Source organism: Mirounga angustirostris, unplaced genomic scaffold, assembly GCF_029215605.1.
Source record: "Mirounga angustirostris isolate CCGP_5_RB_7025 unplaced genomic scaffold, mMirAng1.0.hap1 SCAF_6, whole genome shotgun sequence".
NCBI lineage: Eukaryota > Metazoa > Chordata > Mammalia > Carnivora > Phocidae > Mirounga > Mirounga angustirostris.
The window spans coordinates 115,630,943-115,653,960 of NW_026991714.1; the positions used below are offsets into that span (position 1 = coordinate 115,630,943).

Genomic DNA, 23,018 nt, shown 5'->3' on the forward strand with positions numbered 1-23,018 from the left:
GTTGTATGATTTGAGCCTGGCCTAGACGGCGGGGAGGGCACAGATTTCCCCAGACCCAACCCTCCCCCGGGTTTTGCAGACGCAGCCGGGGCTAGGATAATGGAGTTGGGAGAGCGCCGGGGCTGGGGAAAGCTGGGCAGCGGGCAATGGGCCTGGGCGGGGCAATGTTCTGCACCCCCTTCTCGGGCCTGGATTCCGCTACCCTTACACAAACTCGTCCAGAAAGCCGTCCGAGCCGGAGCAGGGGGCCGGGAGGTGGGATCGCTGCAGGCGGCGGCGGGGGTGGGGGAGAGGACTGAGAGCGAGAGAGACGGGGTGGGGCTGAGGGAGGGAGGAAAAAGGAGAGAGGGGAGGGAGGAGGAACAGGAGGAAGGCGATCACAGGCGCGGCCGGTCCGCGGGCAGCCAGTAGGGAGGCCGCGGGGACCCGGCGACGTCGGAGCCGCTACCGCGGACAGAGGCCCCCACCCCCGTACTGCTTACGCGCCCCTGGATCCCTTCCGGCTCACACTCCCGCCCCCAGTCTTGCTCGGTGCGGTGGAGCGGCAGCCAACGCGGCAGAGCCGAGGGCAGGTGAGAGGGGCTGGAGAAGCGCGGCGCGGGGAGCAGAGCGCAGGGAGCCGAGGGCGGTGGAGGAAGGCTCCGTCTAGGGAACGCGCGGGGATCCAGAGGCCCCAGGATCCGCGGGAGTCCTGAACCGAAGCAGCCGTCGGGGAACCGCGGGGAGACTGTGGGATTCCGCGGCTCTGGCGCTTCCCCACCGCGAGTGGAGGCTGGGGGTCCGGGGGCAGGACGGTGAGAAGTTAGGGGGAAAGGGCTTGGAGAGGCTTGACCATCAGGCTCCGCGACTCCACGTGCGTATCTTTACTTCTCTATTCTCCTGGATCCCCAACTAACTGATCAATGCCGAGGTCTGCACTTTCTGTGCCCAGTCAGGGCGTTGGCAGGTCTCACCGGACCCCTTTGAATTGCGGTTGCGCACCCGACTGTCGCGGAGGGCTGGAGGTGCGGAGCAGCCTCAGGTGGCAAGTGTGAGCTGGATCCCAGGGAGTCCCTAGAGAGCAGGGACTGCCAGTGTTGCGGGGGCGGAGCTGGGATTGGGCCTCCAGGGCAGAGCAGAGACCCCTCCTGGCTGCCTTCGGAAGCCAGGCTGGTGGCAGCATGGATCAGAGGGCACCAAACAGAGACAGACAGAAAGATACACTTACCTACAGACATACACCTCCTAATTGCGGGCCCATGGGCCAAAGAGGAAAAGCAAGGGGCTGCCCCACAGGGACCAGTCCCTCCCATTTGGTCCCCAGGGTGTTAGCCCTCTCCAATCTCACACCTCTCCAAGATATTGGGGTCTCCAGTTGCACTAGGGCCTTTACCAACTTGACCTTGCCTTCACCAACCTTTCAGAGCTCTGCAGCCCTACCAGGGACCCTAATTTGGATGCCGCTGCTTCCATTTTGCAGGGTGTCGGGGCAGCTACTATGCTGTTCAGCAGCTTGGGGGACCACTTAGTCGGTGGCATCCTGGCACAGAGTTAATGTGGGTTCTGTATTTTCTGCCTAGTCCTGCCCAGCAGCCCCAGGCTCCTCCATTCCTGATCCTGCTTCATCCATCTTCCTGGATGCTCTGTCCTTAGGTCAACTGTGCCTGGAGCCTAGCCCCCCACCTGGGCTGTGCTTGCCTGGGGTGGGGGGTGGGGGATAAAAATGGGCTACACATCAGCTTTAGGCTCTTGGGGGTGAATAGGGGATGGGTGAGTGGAAATCACAGGTGTGTGGCTCTTAGGCTCTGCTTAGGGGGTTCGCTGAGGGTAGAGGGTAGCCTTAAAAATAGGCCTTTGCCCTTCTCGTCCTAGGTCACTTCTACTGCAAATAAAAAATTAATCCATTTCTCGCCAGGCTGAGTCAGGTGGCCCCCAGGGGCCGGACTGCCCAGCTGCCCTGTACTGTCCCTCAGCATTTCCATGCTACACTAGGAGCCTGCAAACCAGAGATTGCCTAAGTCACAGTCCATCCAGCAGGCCCCAGGGTCCTCCACCACAACCCCTGCCTTGGCCACAGGCCAGGCTCCCAGTCAGCCCAGAGTGTGTCCTGGAGCCCACAGCCTTAGAGGACCTATATACATTCAGGCATGTGTGCATTCCTTTTATTCAGCTACCCAGCCCTGATCCTACTCCATGCTCATCACCGGGCTAGGTCCCAGAGATGAAGCACTGAACACAACAGGAGAAGCTCACAGTCCTAGTAGGAGAGATTTTAATCAGCAAAACATGTATCTGTTGGGTCCCAGGCAGGAACAAAGCAAGTGCTCTGCCAAGGACCCCTCATGATTTGGAGTGAACCAGCTCAACTCTCTCCCCACTCTGGCCTGGGGTGGCCAATTGAGCCTGGGTGACAATCTTATGGACCGAGTGTCAGCTAAAGGCTTGCTTCAGACCCCACTCTATCCTATTTGGGAACTCAGAAAGGACACTGTGGTCAGGGGGGCTGGTCTGGGGGTTGGGAGATTGGGGAGCAGGTCTAAAATGAGGCCCTGTGTAATTGGGGCCCATATGCAGCTCTGGCTTCCTCACGGTGTAGGGGTGGAGTGTCAGGCTCTGGGAGGTGAAGGGTCCGTGGCAGTTCTATGTGGCTATTGTACTGATGCCTCTCTGCTTCTCGGCCCCCAGGTCTGCACCTCTGCTTCCCCAGCCAGGAGTCGCCAAGATGCCCATACTGGAAAAAGCTCCCCAAAAGATGGCAGCAAAAACTCCCAGCAGTGAGGAGGAGCCTGTGAGTGACTTTTGGAGTCCTGTTTCTTATCCCTGCTCTCCCCACTCACCTACCCTTGCTTCCAGAATAGTCCTGTATAGGACTGGCCCCCAGCACTTGCCTGTCCACCAGCCCTGCCCTCGGCCGGGTATGAAGTCCAGGCTGCAGTCCTGCCCTGAGCCAGCTGAGGAGTCTGGGAGAGCCTGGAGGGGCAGGGAGTGGCTTCAGGGGATGTTGAAGAATTGCTGACTACCATGCTTCCTAACTCCCAAGGCCAGGAACAGCCCTTGATCTGGGCCAGGTACTCTTCTTCCAACGCTTTTCCGTCTCCCCAAGTTTCACTTCCAAAGGCTTTGAGCCCAGTGGAGTTGCCTTAGGGTAAGACTGAACTCTCTAAGCCTTGTCATATCCCAGCCCCAGCTGCCGTCCCTAGTTCAGTCCTGGGGCCTTAGGCACCATCTTCCCCACTGGCTTAAGACAATGCCACCCCTCCTTAGGCAGGCGTCCTCCCTCCCCATCTTCCTAAGTGATGGAGCAGCACATCTGATCTCCAGGTTGTCGAAGTGTTGGCCCCCCTGCTATGTTTGTCTTCTTGCCACCTCTACCCAGGACTTCATTTGAAACCCTAATCAGAACTTTTGGGCTTCTCCCCATGAAATTGCTCACCACATTGTCTTGACTGTTACAGCTGACAGACATTTCTGTTGTTGAGTCTGGTCTATGGCATGTCCCTCCCATTGGACTGGGGCTTCCTTGAGAGCAGGCCTTCTTTCTCCATTGTCCCTGAGTCCAGTCCAGGGCCTGGCTCACATGAACTGCCCATGAAATGTGTACTGACCTGAGACCTTAGTGTCCAAAGACCCTTATTAGTACATGTCCCTGTCTCCAGCCCCAGGCATGGGCCAGCAGCCCAGGAGAGTCTGGGGAGGAGCCCCAGGGGGCTGAGACATGTGGGCCGAGATTTCCTGACTCATTCTGTTTTACCCATCACGGATTCCCCATCACTGAGTCCCAGCACACTGTCAGAGCCCTGAGGAAGGGTGGCCTGTTTCTAGCAGGGGCTCCAACCAGGCCTGCTGACACTCTTGGCAAAGCCACCAGCTGGGCTGGGCTTTCTGCAGGTGCTTGCCCACTTGCCCTCCACACAGACCCCCAGACCACAAGAGAAGGAAGAGGGAACCAGAGCAGCCGGGTGGGGGGCCTGGACCTGGCTCTCTTGAAGTGGGCTGAGCAACCTAGAATGCTGCCCAGACCACCCTCACCTTTGAGCATTCCCTGGGGCATAAGCAGCTTATAGTTGGCACTGACACCCTCTTCCCTCCCCCTAGGGCAGTGAGCTCTAAAGACAGGATCAGGCAGGCAAGGACTCCCATTCATTCATCAGCACAGGCTCCCAAGCTTGGTCCCTGTCTGCCCAGGGTGGCAGTGGGGAGGGCTCCAGCCCATGCAGCAGCAGGAACAGAGCAGAGGCAAGCTTTCAATGGGTCCCTTTACTCCACAGCCTACCCCCACCACCCCAAAGGGAAAAAAACCCTGAAAGAAGGTGGCCCCCTACCACCAACTTTGTAAACTTGAATCAGTACTATGAAAAGCCGTGGTTTCTGACTGTGACTAGCTCAGTGAGGAAGAAGGAAAAGGAGGGGATGGAAGAAGGAGCCAATCTCTCCATCAGTGTTACACCCTTTGGGTCCAGAGATAAACTAGCTTCTGAAGCCCCAGCTGGGAACAACTCCTAAATTAAGAGTGACCAGCTGCCAATATCAATAACAGATCTCTTTCACCTTAGACCCATTCTTTGTGATTTAAAAGCACTTTCACATAGGATCTGTTTGATCCTATGAGAGGTAGAGGCTACTACCCCCATTTTACAGGGGAGGACACTGAGGTACAGAGGTGAGGTGGTTTGCTTAAGATCACATGGCTTGTCAGCATCATGGTCAGTGCATGAACCCAGGTCTGTCTGGTGCCAACATCAAGGTCTTTTCCTCTACACTGTATCCCCTCCTGGGGGCGGGCAGGCCTGGGGTATCAGAAAAAAACAAACGGAAGCTTCCTCAGGTCATAATTCTGCTGAGCCAAGTCCTGGAATTAGGCAAGACCCAAGACGGGGAACAAGGATAGAGACAAATGGAGACATACTCTGGAGACCAACGTGGGGACAGGCATAGTCTTATGGACCCCACATAAGAACAGGCATAGCGGGCGCCTGGGTGGCTCAGTTGGTTGGGCGACTGCCTTCGGCTCAGGTCATGATCCTGGAGTCCCGGGATCGAGTCCCGCATCGGGCTCCCTGCTCGGCGGGGAGTCTGCTTCTCCCTCTGACCCTCCTCCCTCTCATGCTCTCTGTATCTCATTCTCTCTGTCTCAAATAAATAAATAAAATCTTTAAAAAAAAAAAAAAGAACAGGCATAGCAAGTGCCTGTGAACTCTCTCTTCTAGGAGTTGCCCAAACTTCCAGTGCCCCCCTTGCAGCAGACCCTGGCAACTTATCTGCGATGCATGCAGCACCTAGTACCTGAGGAACAGTTCAGGAGGAGCCAGGCCATTGTGCAGCGGTTTGGGGCCCCTGGTGGCCTTGGTGAGACCCTGCAGCAGAAGCTCCTGGAACGACAGGAGAAAACAGCCAATTGGGTAAGAGTTGTTGAGAGGGGGCAGACCGCCAAGAGGGGGCAGTGCAGACACAGGGTGGGGGGCAGGGAGCAGACATGGAGACAGGGATTTGGATGAGGGGCAGGTAGGTAACAAAGATGGGACAGATGGGGGGATAGGGAAGAGAGGATAAACAAGGGGATAGCAAGGGGCAAAAATGTGGGATAGACAGGATGTGGGATGGGAGATAGGAATGGGGACCAAGAGGGGACAGATGGGAATAGAGATGAGGTGATGGGGAGAGACAGGGTATAGAGATGGAAAACAGTGGTGGTCAGGGAAGGGGGACAGACAGGGACAAGGATGGAGGACAGATGGGGGACAGATGGGGGGCACAGGAGATAGAAACCAGGCAATAAGGAAAGACAGGGTACAGAGATGGAGACAGATGGGGGACAGGGATGGCAGACAGGGATGGCAGACAGGGATGGGGCAGCAGAAGGTAGGGATAAGTTCAGGGAAGCAAAAAAGGGGGAAAAGCAGGAACAGGACACACATAGGGACGGGTAGGGGACAGGGATGAAGTACCAAACACCTAGAATAGGAAACCTGGATGGAAGAGAGGGATGGCATGGGGCAAAGATGAAGGTCAGTCTCACGGTGGACTGGAGAGCCCACAGGTCCTAGCATGTAAGTGGGGCTCAGTGTGTATTTGTGGAATGAATAAATGAAGTGCGTGATCCACAAAGTGTCCCTTGGGGCTGCCAGGATGGGACTGGTGCTCTCCACAGGCAAGGTGACCCTGTTCAGAGGGGTGTGTATGGCCACTGGGGGTAATGGCACCCCTCCCGTGCTCCCCAACAGGTGTCTGAGTACTGGCTGAATGACATGTATCTCAATAACCGCCTGGCCCTGCCTGTTAACTCCAGCCCGGCTGTGATCTTTGCCCGGCAGCACTTCCAAGATACAAACGACCAGCTGAGGTGAGGCCACCATGCTCCTGGGTTCACAGCTTGAGAGTCTGCCTGGAGCCTGGTCCCAGGACCTGGAAGGAAAGGTCAAGGCTTGTGCCTTGGCTGAGCTTTCTGAGGACAAACGCCCCCGAGACAGAGGCCGCCCAGGCCATGGGTCCGGGAAGTAGGTTAGATGAGGTTGCTATGTGAGTGACAAACACAAGGTCTTCCTCAGAACATATTTATTCGGGGTGGGGTGGGCAGTAGTGGAGGCCACGGGCCCCGGCTCTTCCCATGGCATTCTTGACCTGGCTGAGGCCCCTGAAGGAGGTGTGTACCCTCTGACCCCACAGGACCTGAGGCTTGGACTTGTCACTGGGACACACTGCCCCAGGCTGTCCGAGAGGACCTCCGCTGAGCCCCCACCAGCCCCTGGCTCTAAACAGAGGCTCCAAGGGGGTGGAAACGGTTCCTTCCTGCAGCTGCCGCCACCAGAGCTTCTGCCATCTGCTGTAATTTCAGGGCTCACTGAGCCACTGGAACGGCCTCTGGGCCCACTGATGTTGATGGGGGGGTGCAGTGGGTGAGCATTTATGCAGGGATGTGGCAGGGAGGAAGGGTTTCCCTACAGGAGTCTCTTAGAGCCACACCCAATGTGGCACAGCACGGGGACAGTTCAGAGAGGAAAAACAAAAAACAAAAGGGGCAGGGCCTACCTGGGCCTATGGGCAGGGCTCAGCGATGCTGGGAAGACCCCCATCCTCTCTTTCCTCACCGGGACTAGCCCCTTGGAGCTGCTGGGCAGCCTGCAGTCCCGACCTCCCGTGGGCAGAAGGAAGTGTGCAGATAGACGGAAGAACAGCCTCTGAAAACAGTTCTCAAACTGCATCCAAGGGGGCATTTTCCTTCTGATGCAATTAAGCCGGGGTCATCATCCGTGGACAGTTAAGATGACACAGTCCTGTGGTACGGTTCTCTGGTAACTTTTGCCCCCCCCCCCCCCCCAGCACCCACTTCCATTTTCATTAGCACTAAGGGGACCAAATTATTGACTTTTCCCAGGAGACCGAATTTCCCCAAACCTGAGTTCCTGGCCCAGTCCAGCCCCAGCACAGTCCTTCCCTAGGGAGAACCCCACCCCTGACCATCCAGCCTTCTCCTGCCTGCTCTTCGGCCTCTCCCGACTTCCTCTCCCTCCTCCTCCTCATTCACCTTCCAGTGTCCTCTCCTCCCAGGTATCTCCACAGGACCATTTTAATCCAAGGCTTGTGAAGTCCCAGCAGCATGATGGCAGCAGTGGGGGGAGGGGTGGTTGTTGGGCTTGGGAGGGGTGGTGTGGAGCAGAGGGAGAGGAAGGTTGGAGAGAGGGAAGGAGCCTGGGCCCCTAAGAGGAGAACTTCAGGCCTGGTCTCTCTCTGCAGGTTTGCAGCCAACCTTATCTCTGGTGTGCTCCATTACAAGACCCTGCTGGACAGGTAGGATGGGGCCAGCCTGGGGAGGGTAGTGCCCTGATTTGGCACAGCCTGTGGACTCATCTGTCTCCCTGCCCCACTAGCCAAGGAGCTTCGGAGGGCAGAGACCTGGTCTTTTTCCAGCTCTGTGCTCCCGGCTCCTGTCATAGAGAAGGTGGACTACCGCCCCTCCCACCCCCCCCACCCCGTCCCAACTCCTCCAGCATCAGGATAACTTTTACCCCAGCTGATCTGACCGTTAATGGGTCCTTTTCCTAGGGTGAGCACTGTCCTTCCATGATCTCTTTAAAATGCAACACACATATACACACTGTTATGTGCATCAGGAATTTAGGGAATGCACAGGAAGGCAGAGAAGGAGTCATGGGAGTGAGGTGATGGTGGGTTCAGCCTTGCTAGTTGCCAGCTGAGGGGAATGGTCTCCCCACGCTGAGCCTGTGTACCTGACTTCAACCTCACTGGTTCCCTCTCCAGCTTGGACAGGGAGCTCCTCAAACGTTCTGTGCTGAAGGACCAATGTATTTTTTAATTTCATAAAATGTAAAACACTACAAAAATGAATTCGCAGAAAAATGGTACAAAGGTACAAAATACACAGCCACATATTTTGTTTTTATTTTAGACTCAACATACATAAAATTCTGCTGTCAAATTGCTATACAATTTTCTGAGAGCTCCCTCTGATTCCCACAGGTCAGTGCGGCACCCGCTCTTTGAGCAGCAGAGCCGTGGGACACCCTACCCTCCCTCTGCCCCAGTTAATCTCAGGGGTGCCTCTTACCCTCCGGGCTCAGCTCACACGGCCTGTCCTTGTCACCCTGTCTCATTACCCGAAACCTTCCCATTTATCAGCTTGCTGCTTGTTTGACTCTGCTCTACCGACACATCCCAGGACCTGTGCCCCATTAGAACAGGACACTCGTGTTTTGTTTGCCACTATCAGCCCAGATCCCAGAAAGGTGCCTGACACGGAGGAGTGCTCCATAACATTTGTTGCCTGAAAGGGAGGAGGGAAGGAGATGGAGAGGGAGAAGGAGGAGGAGGAGCAGGAGAGAGGGATGGACAAAGGACAAAGGAAAGAGACAGAGGGAGAGAGAAAGAAGAGGAGGATGGGGAGGAAGTGGAGGGGGGAGGAAGGAAGGAAAGATAGAAGAGAAGGAAGGAAAGACAGAGAAAGAAGGGGGAGAGGGGAGAGAAGAATGGAGGAAGGAAGGAGAGAGAGGGGGGGAGGAAGTGGTGGAGGAGAAGTGTGGGGAATCCAGCCATCCTAATGCAGTTCTGGGTTTGGTGCCCCGCTTTGCCGAATCAAGTCAAGTAGAACCAATTCCCATCCCTGCCTCCCTCCCCGCTCTCCAGCCATTCCATCCCTACTGACTGGGCCAAGGGCCAGTTGTCAGGGCAGCCGCTCTGTATGAAGCAGTACTATGGGCTCTTCTCCTCCTACCGGCTCCCTGGCCATACCCAGGACACACTGGTGGCCCAGAAGAACAGTGTTATGCCAGAGCCAGAGCACGTCATCGTGGCCTGCTGCAACCAGGTAAGTGGCCCCTCTCTGCGGCAGCCCCTGTGGCTTGGGGAGGGCGCATGAGTACGTATCTGTCCTGATTTCACCAAAGATGCTCAACCTCCTCTTGGAGATACACAGTGAGCTAGGACAGAGTGGGGTCCCTGGACTCCTAGTCAGTGCTTGCTTCGGCAGCACATATACTAAAAATTAGACTCCTAGTCAGTCCCATTTCTCTCCCATGAGTTGGATTTTAAGAACAAGGAGAGCCATCAATTGAGAATGACTTCCATGGGCTCCCATTTTGGCCCTGACCCGCCAGGTCAGCTGGTCTGGATGGATGGTGGGCCGTTTATGAGACCCAGCATGGCCTCAGCGACTCCTCATGAATCACCCAGACAGTGGTCTTCCTGGAGACCACACACAGACAGATGGACAGCTTTACGGACTGACTGTCTGGACCTCCATGTCCAGGCCATAGGCTCAGCATTTCCACGTGTTCATCCCGCCTGATTCTACAGTGACTTACAGAGGAGCTTGGAATCCCATCTGACAGAAGAGGAAACAAGGAAGTTGAATGGCCTGTCCAAGGCTGAGGAGGCCTAGCAGACCTGGCCAGTGCCCCCTGCTCACACCCCACCCCCCTGCAGCTCAGGACTTCATACTGACTTCCAGGAGCCCTCAAGGGCCCATGCGGACCAAGGGGACAGGTTGAGCATAAGGCCTCCTGACCACATACCAGTGCCCACAGGCTACAGACTCTATATTGAGCCTCCACCTAATTATTTCATCTGACAAAAAGCTGTTTTAGGGCTTTTGTTTGTTTGTTTGTTTTTTGTTTGTTTGGTTGGTTTGGTTTGCTTTTTGGGTTTTGGTGGGTTTTTTGTTTGGTGTTGTTGGTTTTTTGGGGTTTGGGGTTTTGTTTGTTTGTTTTTATTTTTTGCTAAAACCCAGGTTTGACACCTACCCCAGAGAGTCTCCTGCTATTTGTGCTACAATGTTTTCTTCTTGAGTTCACCTGACATTTGCAGTCTAAGATAGGAGCTCAGTGAAAGTCTGCCATCCTAGGTTGGCTGTTCCCACCAGAAGCCCATCTGACAGTTTGGCCACAAACAAGAACTTTTCTCTATCTTCATGAAAAAGTCAAACTCATCATTTCCCAGCCCCCACATGCTGCAGTATTCATCCATTCCAGAAATGCTCTCAGGGCTCCTGCTCTGGACCAGGCCATGAGTATGCTGCTCAGGACATGAGACAAGGTACTCATATCAACCGGCAGAAGAGGGAGCTTGACTTGGGGCTAGGAATAAGACCTTTCACAAAGCCCATGACTTTGGCTTCAAAGCTACTGACTGATAGCTCACAGACCTCACTTTAAACACACACGTACACATGTATACGTGCACACATAGGGATAGAACATTTTGCATGTTGTTTTCCATTTTAATCTTCCTCTGCATATTATTTGCTGACTTGCTTAATTTTCTCCACTGACTATTGCGTTTGAGATTTATCCCTGTACCGTATCTAGAGCGAGTTCATTCCTATTAACTGCTGAGTGGACGTGCACTAGATGAATACACTACATTTAACTTAGCTGTTCCCCTACTGAAAAACACTTAGGCTCCCTCTACCATGTTGCTATTGCAAATACAGCTTATCTGCACACTCCTTCACATATCTTCTGGGCACAAGAGTATATGTCTCTCCAAGCCTTAGGCTAAAGTATGCATTTAGAAGAGTAATTGCTGAATCATAAGGCATGCACAATTTTAGTTTGGATGGACACTGCCCTCTAACAGCAGTTGTACCAATTTATACTTAATTCTCCACATGAACTAAGAACCACAGAAGCTAGTTTTATTTTAGCTAAGTTTAATCTGGCCTTCTTTGATTTGGGGAAGTTTGGAGTCCAGCACAGTTGACAGCATTGGTAGGTCCCCAACTTGTGACTGTTCAGAGCCATCTCATACCTTGAGATCCCTGGGCCTGAGTATCCCCCATCTGCGCTCACATGTGAAGGTTCAGTGAAGGCCCTTCGCCTTGGGCTGGCTGCCATGAGTGATGTGTTTGACCTGTTTCCCCCACAGTTCTTTGTCTTGGATGTTGTCATTAATTTCCGCCGTCTCAGTGAGGGGGATCTGTTCACTCAGTTGAGAAAGATAGTCAAAATGGCTTCCAACGAGGATGAACGCTTGCCTCCAATCGGCCTGCTGACGTCAGAAGGGAGGAGCGAGTGGGCTGAGGCCAGGACGGTCCTCGTGAAAGGTTAGCAGCAGTGCCCAGCACGTCTCCACGCTCATCTCATCCTCATGCCCATTGGCTTTCCTTCCTCCAGGGTCGGGCACCATGCCTCATCCCCATTTGCCATAGCATGGGGAGCTCAGGCCTCCCTCCAACTCAGGACCCGACAGCAAGTCGGCTGAGGCATCTGGAAACTGACAGCACCTTTTGTACCCTCATATTTCATCCGGCAATATTCTAGCTTCCTGGATGAGGCTGACTAGCACTGGAATCCTGGGATGTCTGGGAATATTGCGGGAGGGAAGGTTTTGAGCTGGAGGAAGGCTGGCTGCAATTAAGCAGTTGTGCTTTACTGGTGGGCAAGGGCGGTACCCATTTGGAGGATTTGAGTCATTGGGAGGGCTGTCACATGGAAATTCGGGATAGAGCCCAGCTCTGGGAGGGTGGTTCCCTGCTTCTTTCACGTGATTTCTCGGTCCCAGCACTTTTCATCTTCAGGTTGACTATCCTTCTGACTGGCTACTGCTCTTATGAAAGTTTCTAAGCATTCCCATAAGAAAGCTGGTGATAGTCTTAACATTTTTAAATCATCCTTCTGGAAACTCATTTTCAAATCCAAAGCCAGTCCTGGTCCCAGGAATTGGATGGAGTGCTTTCCTTTCTTGCATACATTAGAGATTCGAGGATAAGAGGCGAGGCTTCCATGCACCTCCATCTGCGTCTCAGGCTCTCATTCGGCCAGGTGTCCATCCAGACTCCCCTGAGTGTCTGTCAGCTGAGGACCTGGGTGAGGCCTGGGAAGTGTAGGAGGCAGAGGCAGAGAGGATGAAGACACTGCCCCTGAGCAGCCCACTGGACAGGGGAAGGGAAAGCATGGGGGTGGGGGGCAGATTCAAGTACACAGTAATGCAGCATCCACCATGTAAAGCAATAGAGATGGCAGGTACCAAATACGTCCTCCAGGACTTCAGCAAGAGAGGGAGCCCTTCCACTTGGGAGGCTTTGGAAAGGCTTCATTAGAAGAGGTGGGAATTGAGCAAAGCTCTGGGACATGAGTGAGAGGGGCAGGAGGGAGGGATAGCATCCAGGCAGGCAGGCAGTCTGTGGGCAAAGCCAGCTGCCCAGCAGGAACACGCCTGCCCAGCCTGGTTCCACAAGGAGAGCAACCAGCAGGCGAAAATGGCCATGCTGGAGGTATTGAGAGAATGAAAATGTGGTGGAGCCCAGTTCTCTGGCAACAGGCACTTGCATTTTCTGATCCCTCTCCCTAGAAAGTTATTTGGCGAGGGTTAACTAGCTCCTTGCACTATCCAGAGCTCAGCTTAGGTGTCACTGCCTCAGGCCCCCTAGAGCATCCCCCACTCAACACCTTCTGTCACCTTGTCCTGTTGTCTTATACTAATTGCATTTGTCACTCTCTGAAGTCAGCCTCTCATTTGTTTATGCATGCTGATTATCTGCCTCCCTTCCCTAGTATCTAAGTTCTAGGAGAACAAGGGCCTTATCTGTTTGGACTAACTTTTTAATCTGCTGTGCCAAACACAGTGGGGCCCCAGTTATATTTGTTAAATAAAAGAATGGAGGGTTACTAATGATAGTGGGCCCCAGACTTATTGCCTGCCTACCAGTTAATTATTTTTCATTTGATCATGGGGCACCTGCAGAATGCTCAGTCCTAAATTGGGGGTTGCCCGGGCCACAGGAGGGTGTGAGAGCTGATCCTGTCCTCATAGACCTAACCACCAAGTTGGGGAATTAATAACTTATCATGGGAAAGTGAGTTAATTCCCTCAGGAGACCATGGTGTAATCAAATCCCACTCTTCTCCCCTCCAGGGACAGAGACAAGGCATCACACAATTGCCTCTGCTTCCAATACAGTTTCCACTTTATTAGCAGGCCAAGCTATCTCCCTGCAGGACTGGACGGGATTGCCTTGAGGTTTAAGTGCTTGGGCTGTGCTAATCGGAATTAATTTGTTAATGGCACTTGATCTGGCTTTCTGAATGGGAGTGCTGTTTCAGAGAGAAGTGTGACAGAGAGGAGGGGGCCACGCGCCTCCCTTTCAGAGATCTTATTATTCTGGTTGGCACTGACTGTGTCATCTGCACAGCAGGCAACCAATCCTTCACAGACCCCTCCTCCCTGGAGCAGCCCCTGCCCACAGAAGGGAAACCATTTAGGAAAAGATTTCAGTATAGATGCGAAAGATAATGGCAACTTGGACTAGGGTGGAGAGTAAAGATGAAAGACATGTGTGGGCTCCAGATATATTGCAAAGGAGAAGTGACAAGGAGGAAAAGAAAAGTGAGAAAGATTCCTAGATTTTTGATTCAAGCAACCTAGATGGCGGTAGCATTCACTGTGATGGGAACCAGGTTGGTGAAGTGGCTGCAGAATGAAGTCCTTTCTAAGTATGTCAGGTTTGAGATGCCTTGAGTCATCTAAGTAGAGATGTCAAATTAGATCTATGTGTCTGGAGCTCAAGAGACAGGTCAGTACGGAGACATAAATTTGAGAGCCATCAGCACATAAGTGATATTTAAAGTCATGGACCTGGGTGAGATCATCTAGAAACAGGAGAATGGGTCCTTGGAGGTCAGGTAGAGAAAGATGCAAAGAGGATTGAGAAAGAGCAGCCTGTGAAGTCAAAAGCAAACCAGGAGATGAGTCATGAAGATCCAAAGGGAAAGAGGAAGTGGCCAACCACTTGGAATGCTGCTGAGAGCTCAAGGAAGAGCTGGACAGAGAGGAGACTCAGAGCTTGGCAACCCTAAGTCATCAGTGACCTTCACCAAGATCAGACTGGGGAGTAGGAAGAATGAATGATTGTATGCTAATGAGTGTGATCCAACAGCAGGAAGAAATTGTTGATGACACAGTCAATGAGTAGAATCAGTTAAGCATAGATGACTCTTTTCAGGTATTTTGGTATTAAAAGAGCAGAAAAATGGGGCAATTGCTGGGAGAGGATGGGAGTCAAGGGAAGTGTCTTTAGTAGGAGAGGCAAGTGTGGGGTTGTATATAGACAAGTATATGGAAGTACTCCAGTAAGAGAAATTATTAATGAGGACATTAGAGGCATGAGATTCTTGCAAAGGCAAAGGAAATGGAAATGGAAATGGAACCCAGAGAATAAGAGGCCTTTGGTTGGTACAGGGAAAACTGAAACCTGGGCCTGCAGCCATGCTAGTGGGAACGTGAGGAGGTTCCTGACTGGTGGCTTCTGGTCTCAGATCAGGAGAGCCATGGCCATGAGCTGAGAGAGGTGGCAGTGGGATTCTGAAGACAAAAGGGAACACATGAAATAGCCTCTTGGAAAACTTGATGAGAATTATGGACTCTGTTGAGCTCATATTTAAGGGCTTGGGGGTCATACATTTTAGGAGAAATTAATTAGCATTGTTTTGCAATTTTTTGCCTCAGGTTCAGGTGACCCTCAAGGTGGGTCACCAGGTTCAGCCTTGGTTGGAGAATAAAACCGAGGGAGACACGGGGAAGGTATGGCAAGGGAATGGTTATAATGTTGGAATCTGAAATGAGTAAGGAGGTGTAGTAGTCTGCTTGGGCCACCATAACAAAGTACCACAGACTGAGTGGCTTAAACAGCAGACATTTATTTTCTCACAGTTCTGAAGGCTAGAAGTCTGAGATCAAGGTGTGGACATGGTTGGCTTCTTCTGAGGCTTCTCCCCCTGGCTTGTAGATGGCTGTCTTCTCCCTGTGTCTTCCCATGGTCTCCCCTCTGTGCATGTTATTGTCCTAATCTCTTCTTACAAGGACACCAGTTATGTTGGATTAGGACCTCATTTTATCTTAATTACCTCAATAAAGACCCCATCTCCGAGTACAGTCCTATTCTGAGGTATTGGTATTCCCTTGACTCCCATCCTCTCCCAGCAACTGCCCCATTTTTCTGCTCTTTTAATACCAAAATACCTGGAAAGAGGTTAGGACTTCAACTTGGGGACTTTGAGAGGACACAATTCAGCCCATGACAGGAGGGAGGTAAAGAACAGAGGTGGATGATGGATAGGAGAAATAGGTAGTGGGGTTGATGGTTTTGAGGTGTCAGTGAGATGAGACATGTTGCAGAGGAGGGATAGCAGAGTGTGTGAATCAGAAAGTCAAGAGTGAGCTCAGAATATGGGATGCTTGAATCTGAGACTTCAAAGGGGGTCAGTTCCTGGTAGTGATGAGTTCTGGTGGTGATGACTGTGGGAGTGAGGTTAGAGTGTCAAAGGTGGGAGATCAAGGGGCTGAGAGAGGAGGGTGGTGTGGGCTGGGTTCTCCACACAGTCGTTCAGGCTGCAGGAGTGATGACAGGAGTGGTGATGGGGAGGAGGAAGGTGAACTGGGAGCCCAGATCTGCATGATGGGGAGTTGTGAGGACATCAGGGGAATGCAGCAATAGGGGGGACAGTGATGATGGGGGTGGGAAGGTAGAAGTCTAATAGCTGCAGCTCCAAAGGGAAAGCTGGGAGGAGCTGCACAGGTGCAGGAACAGGGAGAAGAATACCACCTACGCCTCCTGGCCCTGGGGTGCATGAGTGTGAAGGAAAATAGTCTCCTGGAGAGAGCACAGGGAAGTGTGTCCCTCAGGGGGTGTCACCCTCCTGTTGAGGCAGAAGGTGTACTGAACACTCTCAGAAGAGATCAACAGTGCAAGGGGACCTGCCATCCCTACTCAGACGTCATGAAGGGTTCGCGGAAGGGGAAAGGTGGGGGCTGAGGGATAAGTCCATGCAGGGGACACTAGAGCAGCAGGGCATGGGAGTGCCAGCCAGAGACCCAAGGATGGTGGTCATCATTGCAAACAATGCTCCCAAATCCTCAGCCTCTGGGAAGGTACTCTCCTGGTTCCAGGTGTGGTTGTGGGGGCTGGGGTAGGGGTCTGACTGGCCCCAGCAGGTGTTGTCCAGCAGGAGGCTTTGACCAAGCCGAGCTCCTATTGTCCTGGCAGAGGTCTAGACCGAGGCACCTGAGCTCAGACAAAATCTGAACTCTCATAGGGTCCACTGAGAACCAGCAGGGCAATTGATTTTATCAACCCTCTCTCCTTAGAGAGACCGTCCCTGATCCTTCACTCTGCTCCCCAACCCAACAGGTCCCTCAGTCGGCCCACAGGCTCCCCAGCCTGACCCTCTGCTGTGACATTGAGAGGGTGGAGCTCACCGGACAGTGGGCCGGCTGGCTGCCATAAAGCCCAGGTTCCCCCTCTGCCCCCGGTGTTCCCCACACACCCTAGAGCCCCTCACACAGCACTGCTCACACGGAGCTTTCTGAGAATGTGGTGCAGGACAGGTGAGTGTATCATCATCTCTATCTGCAGCCTAATCATCCACAGCCAACACAGAATAGACTCCTGGGGGTCCAAGGGCTGAGAGACCCAGCAGGACCATCACTGCCCCCCAGAAGCCTGTGGTCCTGTTGGGGAGACCGGAATAAGCAAGATTGTTAGGACAAGAGTGGACAGGATAAAACCAAAGGAGTGTTTCCCACAGGCGTCCTGAGGAAATTTGGGGACCTTACCCCTGAGTAGCTTAGGAGGGCTTCCTGTGCCCAGTGCAACATGACGCTAAGCCCAGGTGGGTTGAGGTGGTGGGTGTGACTGGGGCTGGCTGACAACATCAGGATCATCTAGAGAGCCCCTTAAAATAAAGATTCTGGGATCCCAGGGATTTTCCAGTGGGACAGGAATAAGGCCAAGAAATCTGTATTTTTAAAGCGCCTTCACGTGCAGCCCAGGTTGGGACCAACTTAAGCAGGTTTTAGCAGCTACTGTGCATGGAGGGCCCCCTGATGCTGGCCTTATCCTGGGCCCTTTCTGTGCCTTGTTGCTTTGAGTCTTCAGTAGAGCCTATGAGGTAGGGATTTCATCCCCACAGAACAGAGGAGGCTGTGTCTCCAACAGGTTGAGCTAGTGTTCCCCCCTTGGAAGTGGGCAGTGGTGGAATCAGGGCATCTGTCTCCCAAGCCTGAGATCCTCAGGGCCCGGCAGGCAGGGTGGGATTTGAGGCCCCAGGAAGGGCACGTGTAACCTCGCAGGACCTCCTTCCCTGCAGAGCCTCGAAGCTGTGGCCTTCCTGAACCCAGGAGGGCCAACACTGTTATCCTGGTCTGGAAATTTAATTAGATATTCGGCCTTGAGTCTGGAAGACTACAGCGCTTGTCAATTTGTAGGAAAAGGAGAGCCAGCTCAGAGAGCCCGCACCCCCACCCTGGAGCCCGCTGGCTTTCCTGGGTGCTGCGTGGAGAATCCTGCGAGCAGACTTGGGGCAGATGCTTCTGTTTACACAGCACCGTAAATATTTATCCCCAGCAGCCAATTAGAGCTGAGCCACTACTTTCAAGGAGGGAACTGGCAGAAGGCGGCTGCGTCTGGAGGAGGCCTCGGTCATGGTTTACAAGAACCGCTCGGGATGGGCATTTTGCTACTTAAATATTGTCATCCAGAGATAGGCAGGCCTGCTGATTTTAAAACCAATTACACATTAGCAATAACAGCCTCTCTGATTTAATTGGCCCAGAAATACCTCCCGGGCTCCCGAGGCTGAAGGCTGTTTTCTTTCCTCGGGGGTGGGAGGATGGGAGGCATTGCTGGGGCCTCCCACAGTGGAAGCATGAAGGCTTCTGCGCATGAAGGCATCCAGACAGGGAGTGGCGTGGGGCCTGGGCAAGAGACCCGGGCTCGACCTGGCCCTCCTTGCTGGCCTGGAGCTGGCTTCTAGGCTAGGACATGGAGGTGGCGGCCCTCTCTTGTAGCTAGGTCAAGGGGGTGCGGAGGGGCTGCAAAGCAGGTGGGCTGGTGCCTGGGGCACAGAGGCTGTTTGCTAAATGATAACTCTTAATTAGATTTGGGGAAACACTGTGGGGATGGTTTGTCCAAGGCTCATGGCGTCTCTAGAAAAATCTGGTGAACTGCAAATGGGCACCTGTTGAATGTCTGTTCTGTCAGTGATGGTGATCCGTGGCTCAGACTGAATGGCCTGTACTCCTTGCCTTGGAACCCTCACCCTTATTAACTCTGAGCTGTTCCTTTGCTTCCCCTGGGCTCCCTCCATACCGCATGCTCCGAGTGTGTACACTCTTTTCTTTCATTTCTCCCCAGTGGCCCTCTCTCTGGCCCTCGCTTTCCATTTTATATTTGGGGTGCAAAATGAGTGGGAGGTGGTGTATTTTTTTTTTAATTTCCTGCCCTTCTCCACTTACCACCCCTCCCCTAATTCTGGAAGTATGAGAGCTCTTTAAATTTGCCTTTGTGGGCAGGGTGTTTCAAACCCAGAAGAAAGAGCAATGCTTGGTTCTTGAACGTTTTTTTTTTTTAATTAAACTGATTTGGGGATAATTGTAGATGCACATGCACTTATAAGACGTAATCTCACCTGTACCCTTTTCCTCTGAGTACTAACATCTTATAAAACTCTAGGACAGGGGCGCCTGGGTGGCTCAGTCGGTTAAGCGACTGCCTTCAGCTCAGGTCATGATCCTGGAGTCCCGGGATCGAGTCCCGCATTGGGCTCCCTGCTCGGCAGGGAGTCTGCTTCTCCCTCTGACCCTCCTCCCTCTCATGCTCTCTGTCTCTTATTCTCTCTGTCTCAAATAAATAAATAAAATCTTTAAAAAAAAAAAAAACAACTCTAGGACAATATTGACATTGATACAGTCAAGATACAGAACATTCCCATCCTCCCAAGGATCCCTCCTGTTGCCTTGTATAGCTACACCCACTTCCTTCCAACCCCATCCCCCTTAACCCCTGGCAACCAAGAATCTGTCTTCATTTCTATAATGTTATTGCTTTAAGAATGCTGTAAAAACAGAATCATACAGTATGTAACCTTCTGAGACTGGCTTTCTTTTTTTTTCACTTGACATAATTCTCTGGAGATTCATCCACATTGTCCCATGTGTCAATAGTTCATTTCTTTTTATTTATTCCTTGGTATGAGTGTATTACAATGGGTGATATCATTCATCCATTGAAGGACACCTGAGTTGTTCCTACTTTTCGGCTATTACAAATAAAGCTACTATAAACATTATCTATATTTTTTGCTTTTGTGTGATCGTAAGTTTTCATTTTAGGAAAAATTCCAGGAATAAAATTGATATCTCCATGTTTAGTTTTTAAAGAAACTGCAAAAATGTTTTCCAGATTGGCTGTACAACTTTACATTCCCATCAGCAATGTATGAGTGATCCAGTTTCTCTGCATCCTTGCCAGCATTTGGTGTTGTCACTATTTCTTATTTTAGCCTTTCTAATCAGTGTGTAGTGGCATCTTACTGTAGTTTTAATTTACATTTTTTTTTAGTGACTAATGATGTTGAGTATCTTTTCATATGCTAATTTCCATCTTTATATCCTCTTTGATGAAATGTCATTTCCTATCTTTTGCTCATTTTCTAATTAGATTGTTTGGGTTTGGGTTTTTTTGTTTGTGTGTGTGTGTGTGTGTGTGTTTTACTGTGAATTCTGAGAGTTGTTTATATATTCTTTCCTAGCCCTTTCTTGGCTGTGTGGTTCTATATTTTCTCCCTATCTGTAACTTATGGTTTCATCTTCTTAACATGGTGTTTCACTAAGTAAATGTTTTCAGTTTTGGTGAAGTCCAATTTGTCAATTTTTCCGTTAATGGACCATGCATTTAATGTCAAGTCTAAGAATTCTTTGCCTAGCCCTAGATCCCAAAGATTTTCTCCTATATTTTTTCTAGAAGTTGATTATTACATTGGTACATTTAAGTTTATGATCCATTTTGAATTAAAATTTTTGTAAGGTGTGAGGATTTATAGTGAGGTTTTCTTTTTTATTTATTTTTTTAATTTTATTTATTTATTTATTTATTTATTTATTTATTTATTTATTTATTTATTTTGCCTATAGGTGTCCAATTGCTCCAGCAACATTTGTTGAAAAGGCCATCCTTTCTCCACTGAATTACTTTCATGCCTTTGTCAAAATCAGGCATTTTTATGTGAGTCCACTTTGGGGTTTTCTATTCTCTTCCACTGATCTCTGTGTTCATCTCTCTGCCAATACCACATATTCTTGGTTATGTAGCTATATTATAAGTCTTGGAATTGGATATACTGGTTCCTTCAATTTTATTCCTTTTCAAAATTATTTTAGCTATCCTAGGTCCTTTGCCTTTCATATAAATTTTAGAATAGTCTTGTCTATATCTACAGTCTTTCTGGGATTTTGATGGTAAACCTGTATATCAGTTTGGGGAGAATTGACATCTGCACCATGTTGAGTCTTCCTATGCATGAACTCAGCACGTCTCTCCATTTACTTAGATCTTCTTTGATGTCTTTTATTAGTGTTCTGTAGTTTCAGCATACAAGTCCTGTTCATTTTTGTTAGATACACTGAAGTGTTTCAGTGTTTTGTATCATTGTAAGTGGCATTATATTTTTAATTTTAGTGTTCATGTGCTTGTCACTGGTGTACAGAAATACAATTGATTTTTGTATGTTTATCTTGTATCTTGCAAACTTGATGAACTCATTTATTAGTTCTAGGATGTTTGGGGTGGGGTTGTTTTTTTGTTTTTGTTTTTGTTTGTTTGGTGGTTTTTTTGGTATATTCCTCAGAATTTCTACACAAACAATCATGTCATGTGAAAATATGGATTTTTTTTTCCTTCTGATCTGTATCCTTTTTACTCCCTTTTATTGCCTTATTGCACTGGGCAGAACTTCTGGTACTGAATAACAGTGGTAAGAGTGGGTATCCTTTCTTTTTCCTGATCGTAGGGGAAAGGTATGCAATCTTTCACCTTTAAAATGATGTTAACTATAAACTTTTTTGTAGATATTCTTTATGAAGTTGAGGACGTTCCCCTCTGTTTTTATTTTTCTGAGATTTTATTGTGAATAGATATTGAATTTTAAAAGTATTGTCAAATATTTTTACTGCATCAATTGATATAATCGTGATTTTTCTATAACCTGTTAATATGGTGGATTACATAGATTGATTTTCAGATATTTAACCAGCCTTGCATTCCTGTAATAAGCCCTACTTCGTATATAATTCTTTTTATATGTTGCTTAATTCTATTTGATTATATATTGTTCAATATTTTTGTATCCATATTCAAGAGGATTATTGGTCTGTAGTTGGTTGGGTGTTGTGGCTTTTTTTCTTCTTTGTGTACTGTTTTCATCTTGTTTTGGTATAAGGATAACACTGGATTCATAAAATGAATTGGGAAGTGTTCTTTCCTCTTACATTATCTGGAAGAAATTGTATAGATGGTTTTTAATTCTTCCTTAAATATTTGGTACAATTCTCCAGTGAAAACTTCTGGGTCTAGAGATTTCTTTTTCTGGAGGTTAAAACTTATAAATTCAATTTTCTTAATAGTTATAGGGCTATCCAAATTATTTCTTTTATATATGGTGCATTGTGGGTAGTTTATACTCCTCAAGAGATCGCTCCATTTCGTCTAAGTTGTCAAATTTGTCGGTAGAGTTGTTCATAGTATTTCTTTATAATCTTTTTGATGTCTGCAGGGTCTGTAGTGCTATCCCTATTTCATCCCTGATAGTGTTCTCTCTCTCTCTCTCTCTCTCTCTCTCTCTCTCTCTCGCAAGCCTTGCTAGAGATTTGATTGATCTTCTAAAGGAACTAGATTTCTTTTCATTGTTTTTGTTGTTTTGTTTTCAATTCTGTTGGTTTCTGATTCCTGTTATTTCCTACCTCCTGATTGCTTTTGGTTTATTTTACTCTTCTTTTTCTAGGTTCTTCAGGTAAGAGTTTATAGAATTCTTTTAAGACTTTTCTTCTTATTTCTGTCAGCATTTGTGCTATACATTTCCTTCTCAACAGTGCTTTAGCTGTGACTCACAAATCTGGATAAGGTATATTTTTATTTTCACTCATTGCAATGTTTTTTTCTTAATTTCCCTTAAGACTTTCTCTTTCACTCATGACTTACTTGGAAGAGTATTATTTGGTTTCCAAATGTTTGGAACTTTTCTTGTTTTTTATTTTTCTTTGATTTCATACATCAGAAAATACATTTTGTATGATTTCAGTTATTTTCAATTCATTTGAGGGTGTTTTATAGCCTAGAATATGGTCTACTTTGGCATATATATTCCATGGGCACTTGAAAAGAATGTGCATTCTGCTGTTGTTGGGTGGAGTGTTCTATAAATGTCAATTAGATTGATTGATGGTGTTGTTGAGTTTTTCTATATGCTTGCTGACTTTCTAGTTGTTCTACCAATTATCAAGAAAGGGGTGTTTAAGTTCCCAAGTATAATTGTGGATTTGTCTATTCTCCCTTCAATTCTGTCAGTTTTTCCTTCACAAATTTTGTGGTATGTTTGTTACATACATATATAGGATTGCTATGTCTTCCTGGTAGACTGACCATTTTATTTTATGTAATGCCTTCAATGTCTCTGGTAATTTTCTTTGCTCTGAAGCTTACTTAATCTGATATTAACAAGGCAACCCCTGCTTTCTTTTGATTAATGTTTGCTTTATAT

The 23,018-nt window shown here is 49.6% G+C and overlaps 1 protein-coding gene across 1 annotated transcript in view; it reads left to right on the plus strand.

Moving 5' to 3' along the window:
- The first annotated feature begins 317 nt into the window (after positions 1 to 317).
- CHAT (choline O-acetyltransferase) overlaps positions 318 to 23,018 on the plus strand; it is a 48,932-nt gene continuing 26,231 nt past the window's right edge. The window contains exons 1-8 of the mRNA XM_045876258.1: positions 318 to 572; positions 1,657 to 1,682; positions 2,687 to 2,767; positions 5,190 to 5,378; positions 6,201 to 6,319; positions 7,711 to 7,764; positions 9,118 to 9,298; positions 11,356 to 11,533. Of these exons, the coding sequence (XP_045732214.1) occupies positions 2,702 to 2,767; positions 5,190 to 5,378; positions 6,201 to 6,319; positions 7,711 to 7,764; positions 9,118 to 9,298; positions 11,356 to 11,533 (787 nt within the window). The 5' untranslated portion in view covers positions 318 to 572; positions 1,657 to 1,682; positions 2,687 to 2,701. The remainder of the gene's footprint in view (positions 573 to 1,656; positions 1,683 to 2,686; positions 2,768 to 5,189; positions 5,379 to 6,200; positions 6,320 to 7,710; positions 7,765 to 9,117; positions 9,299 to 11,355; positions 11,534 to 23,018) is intronic.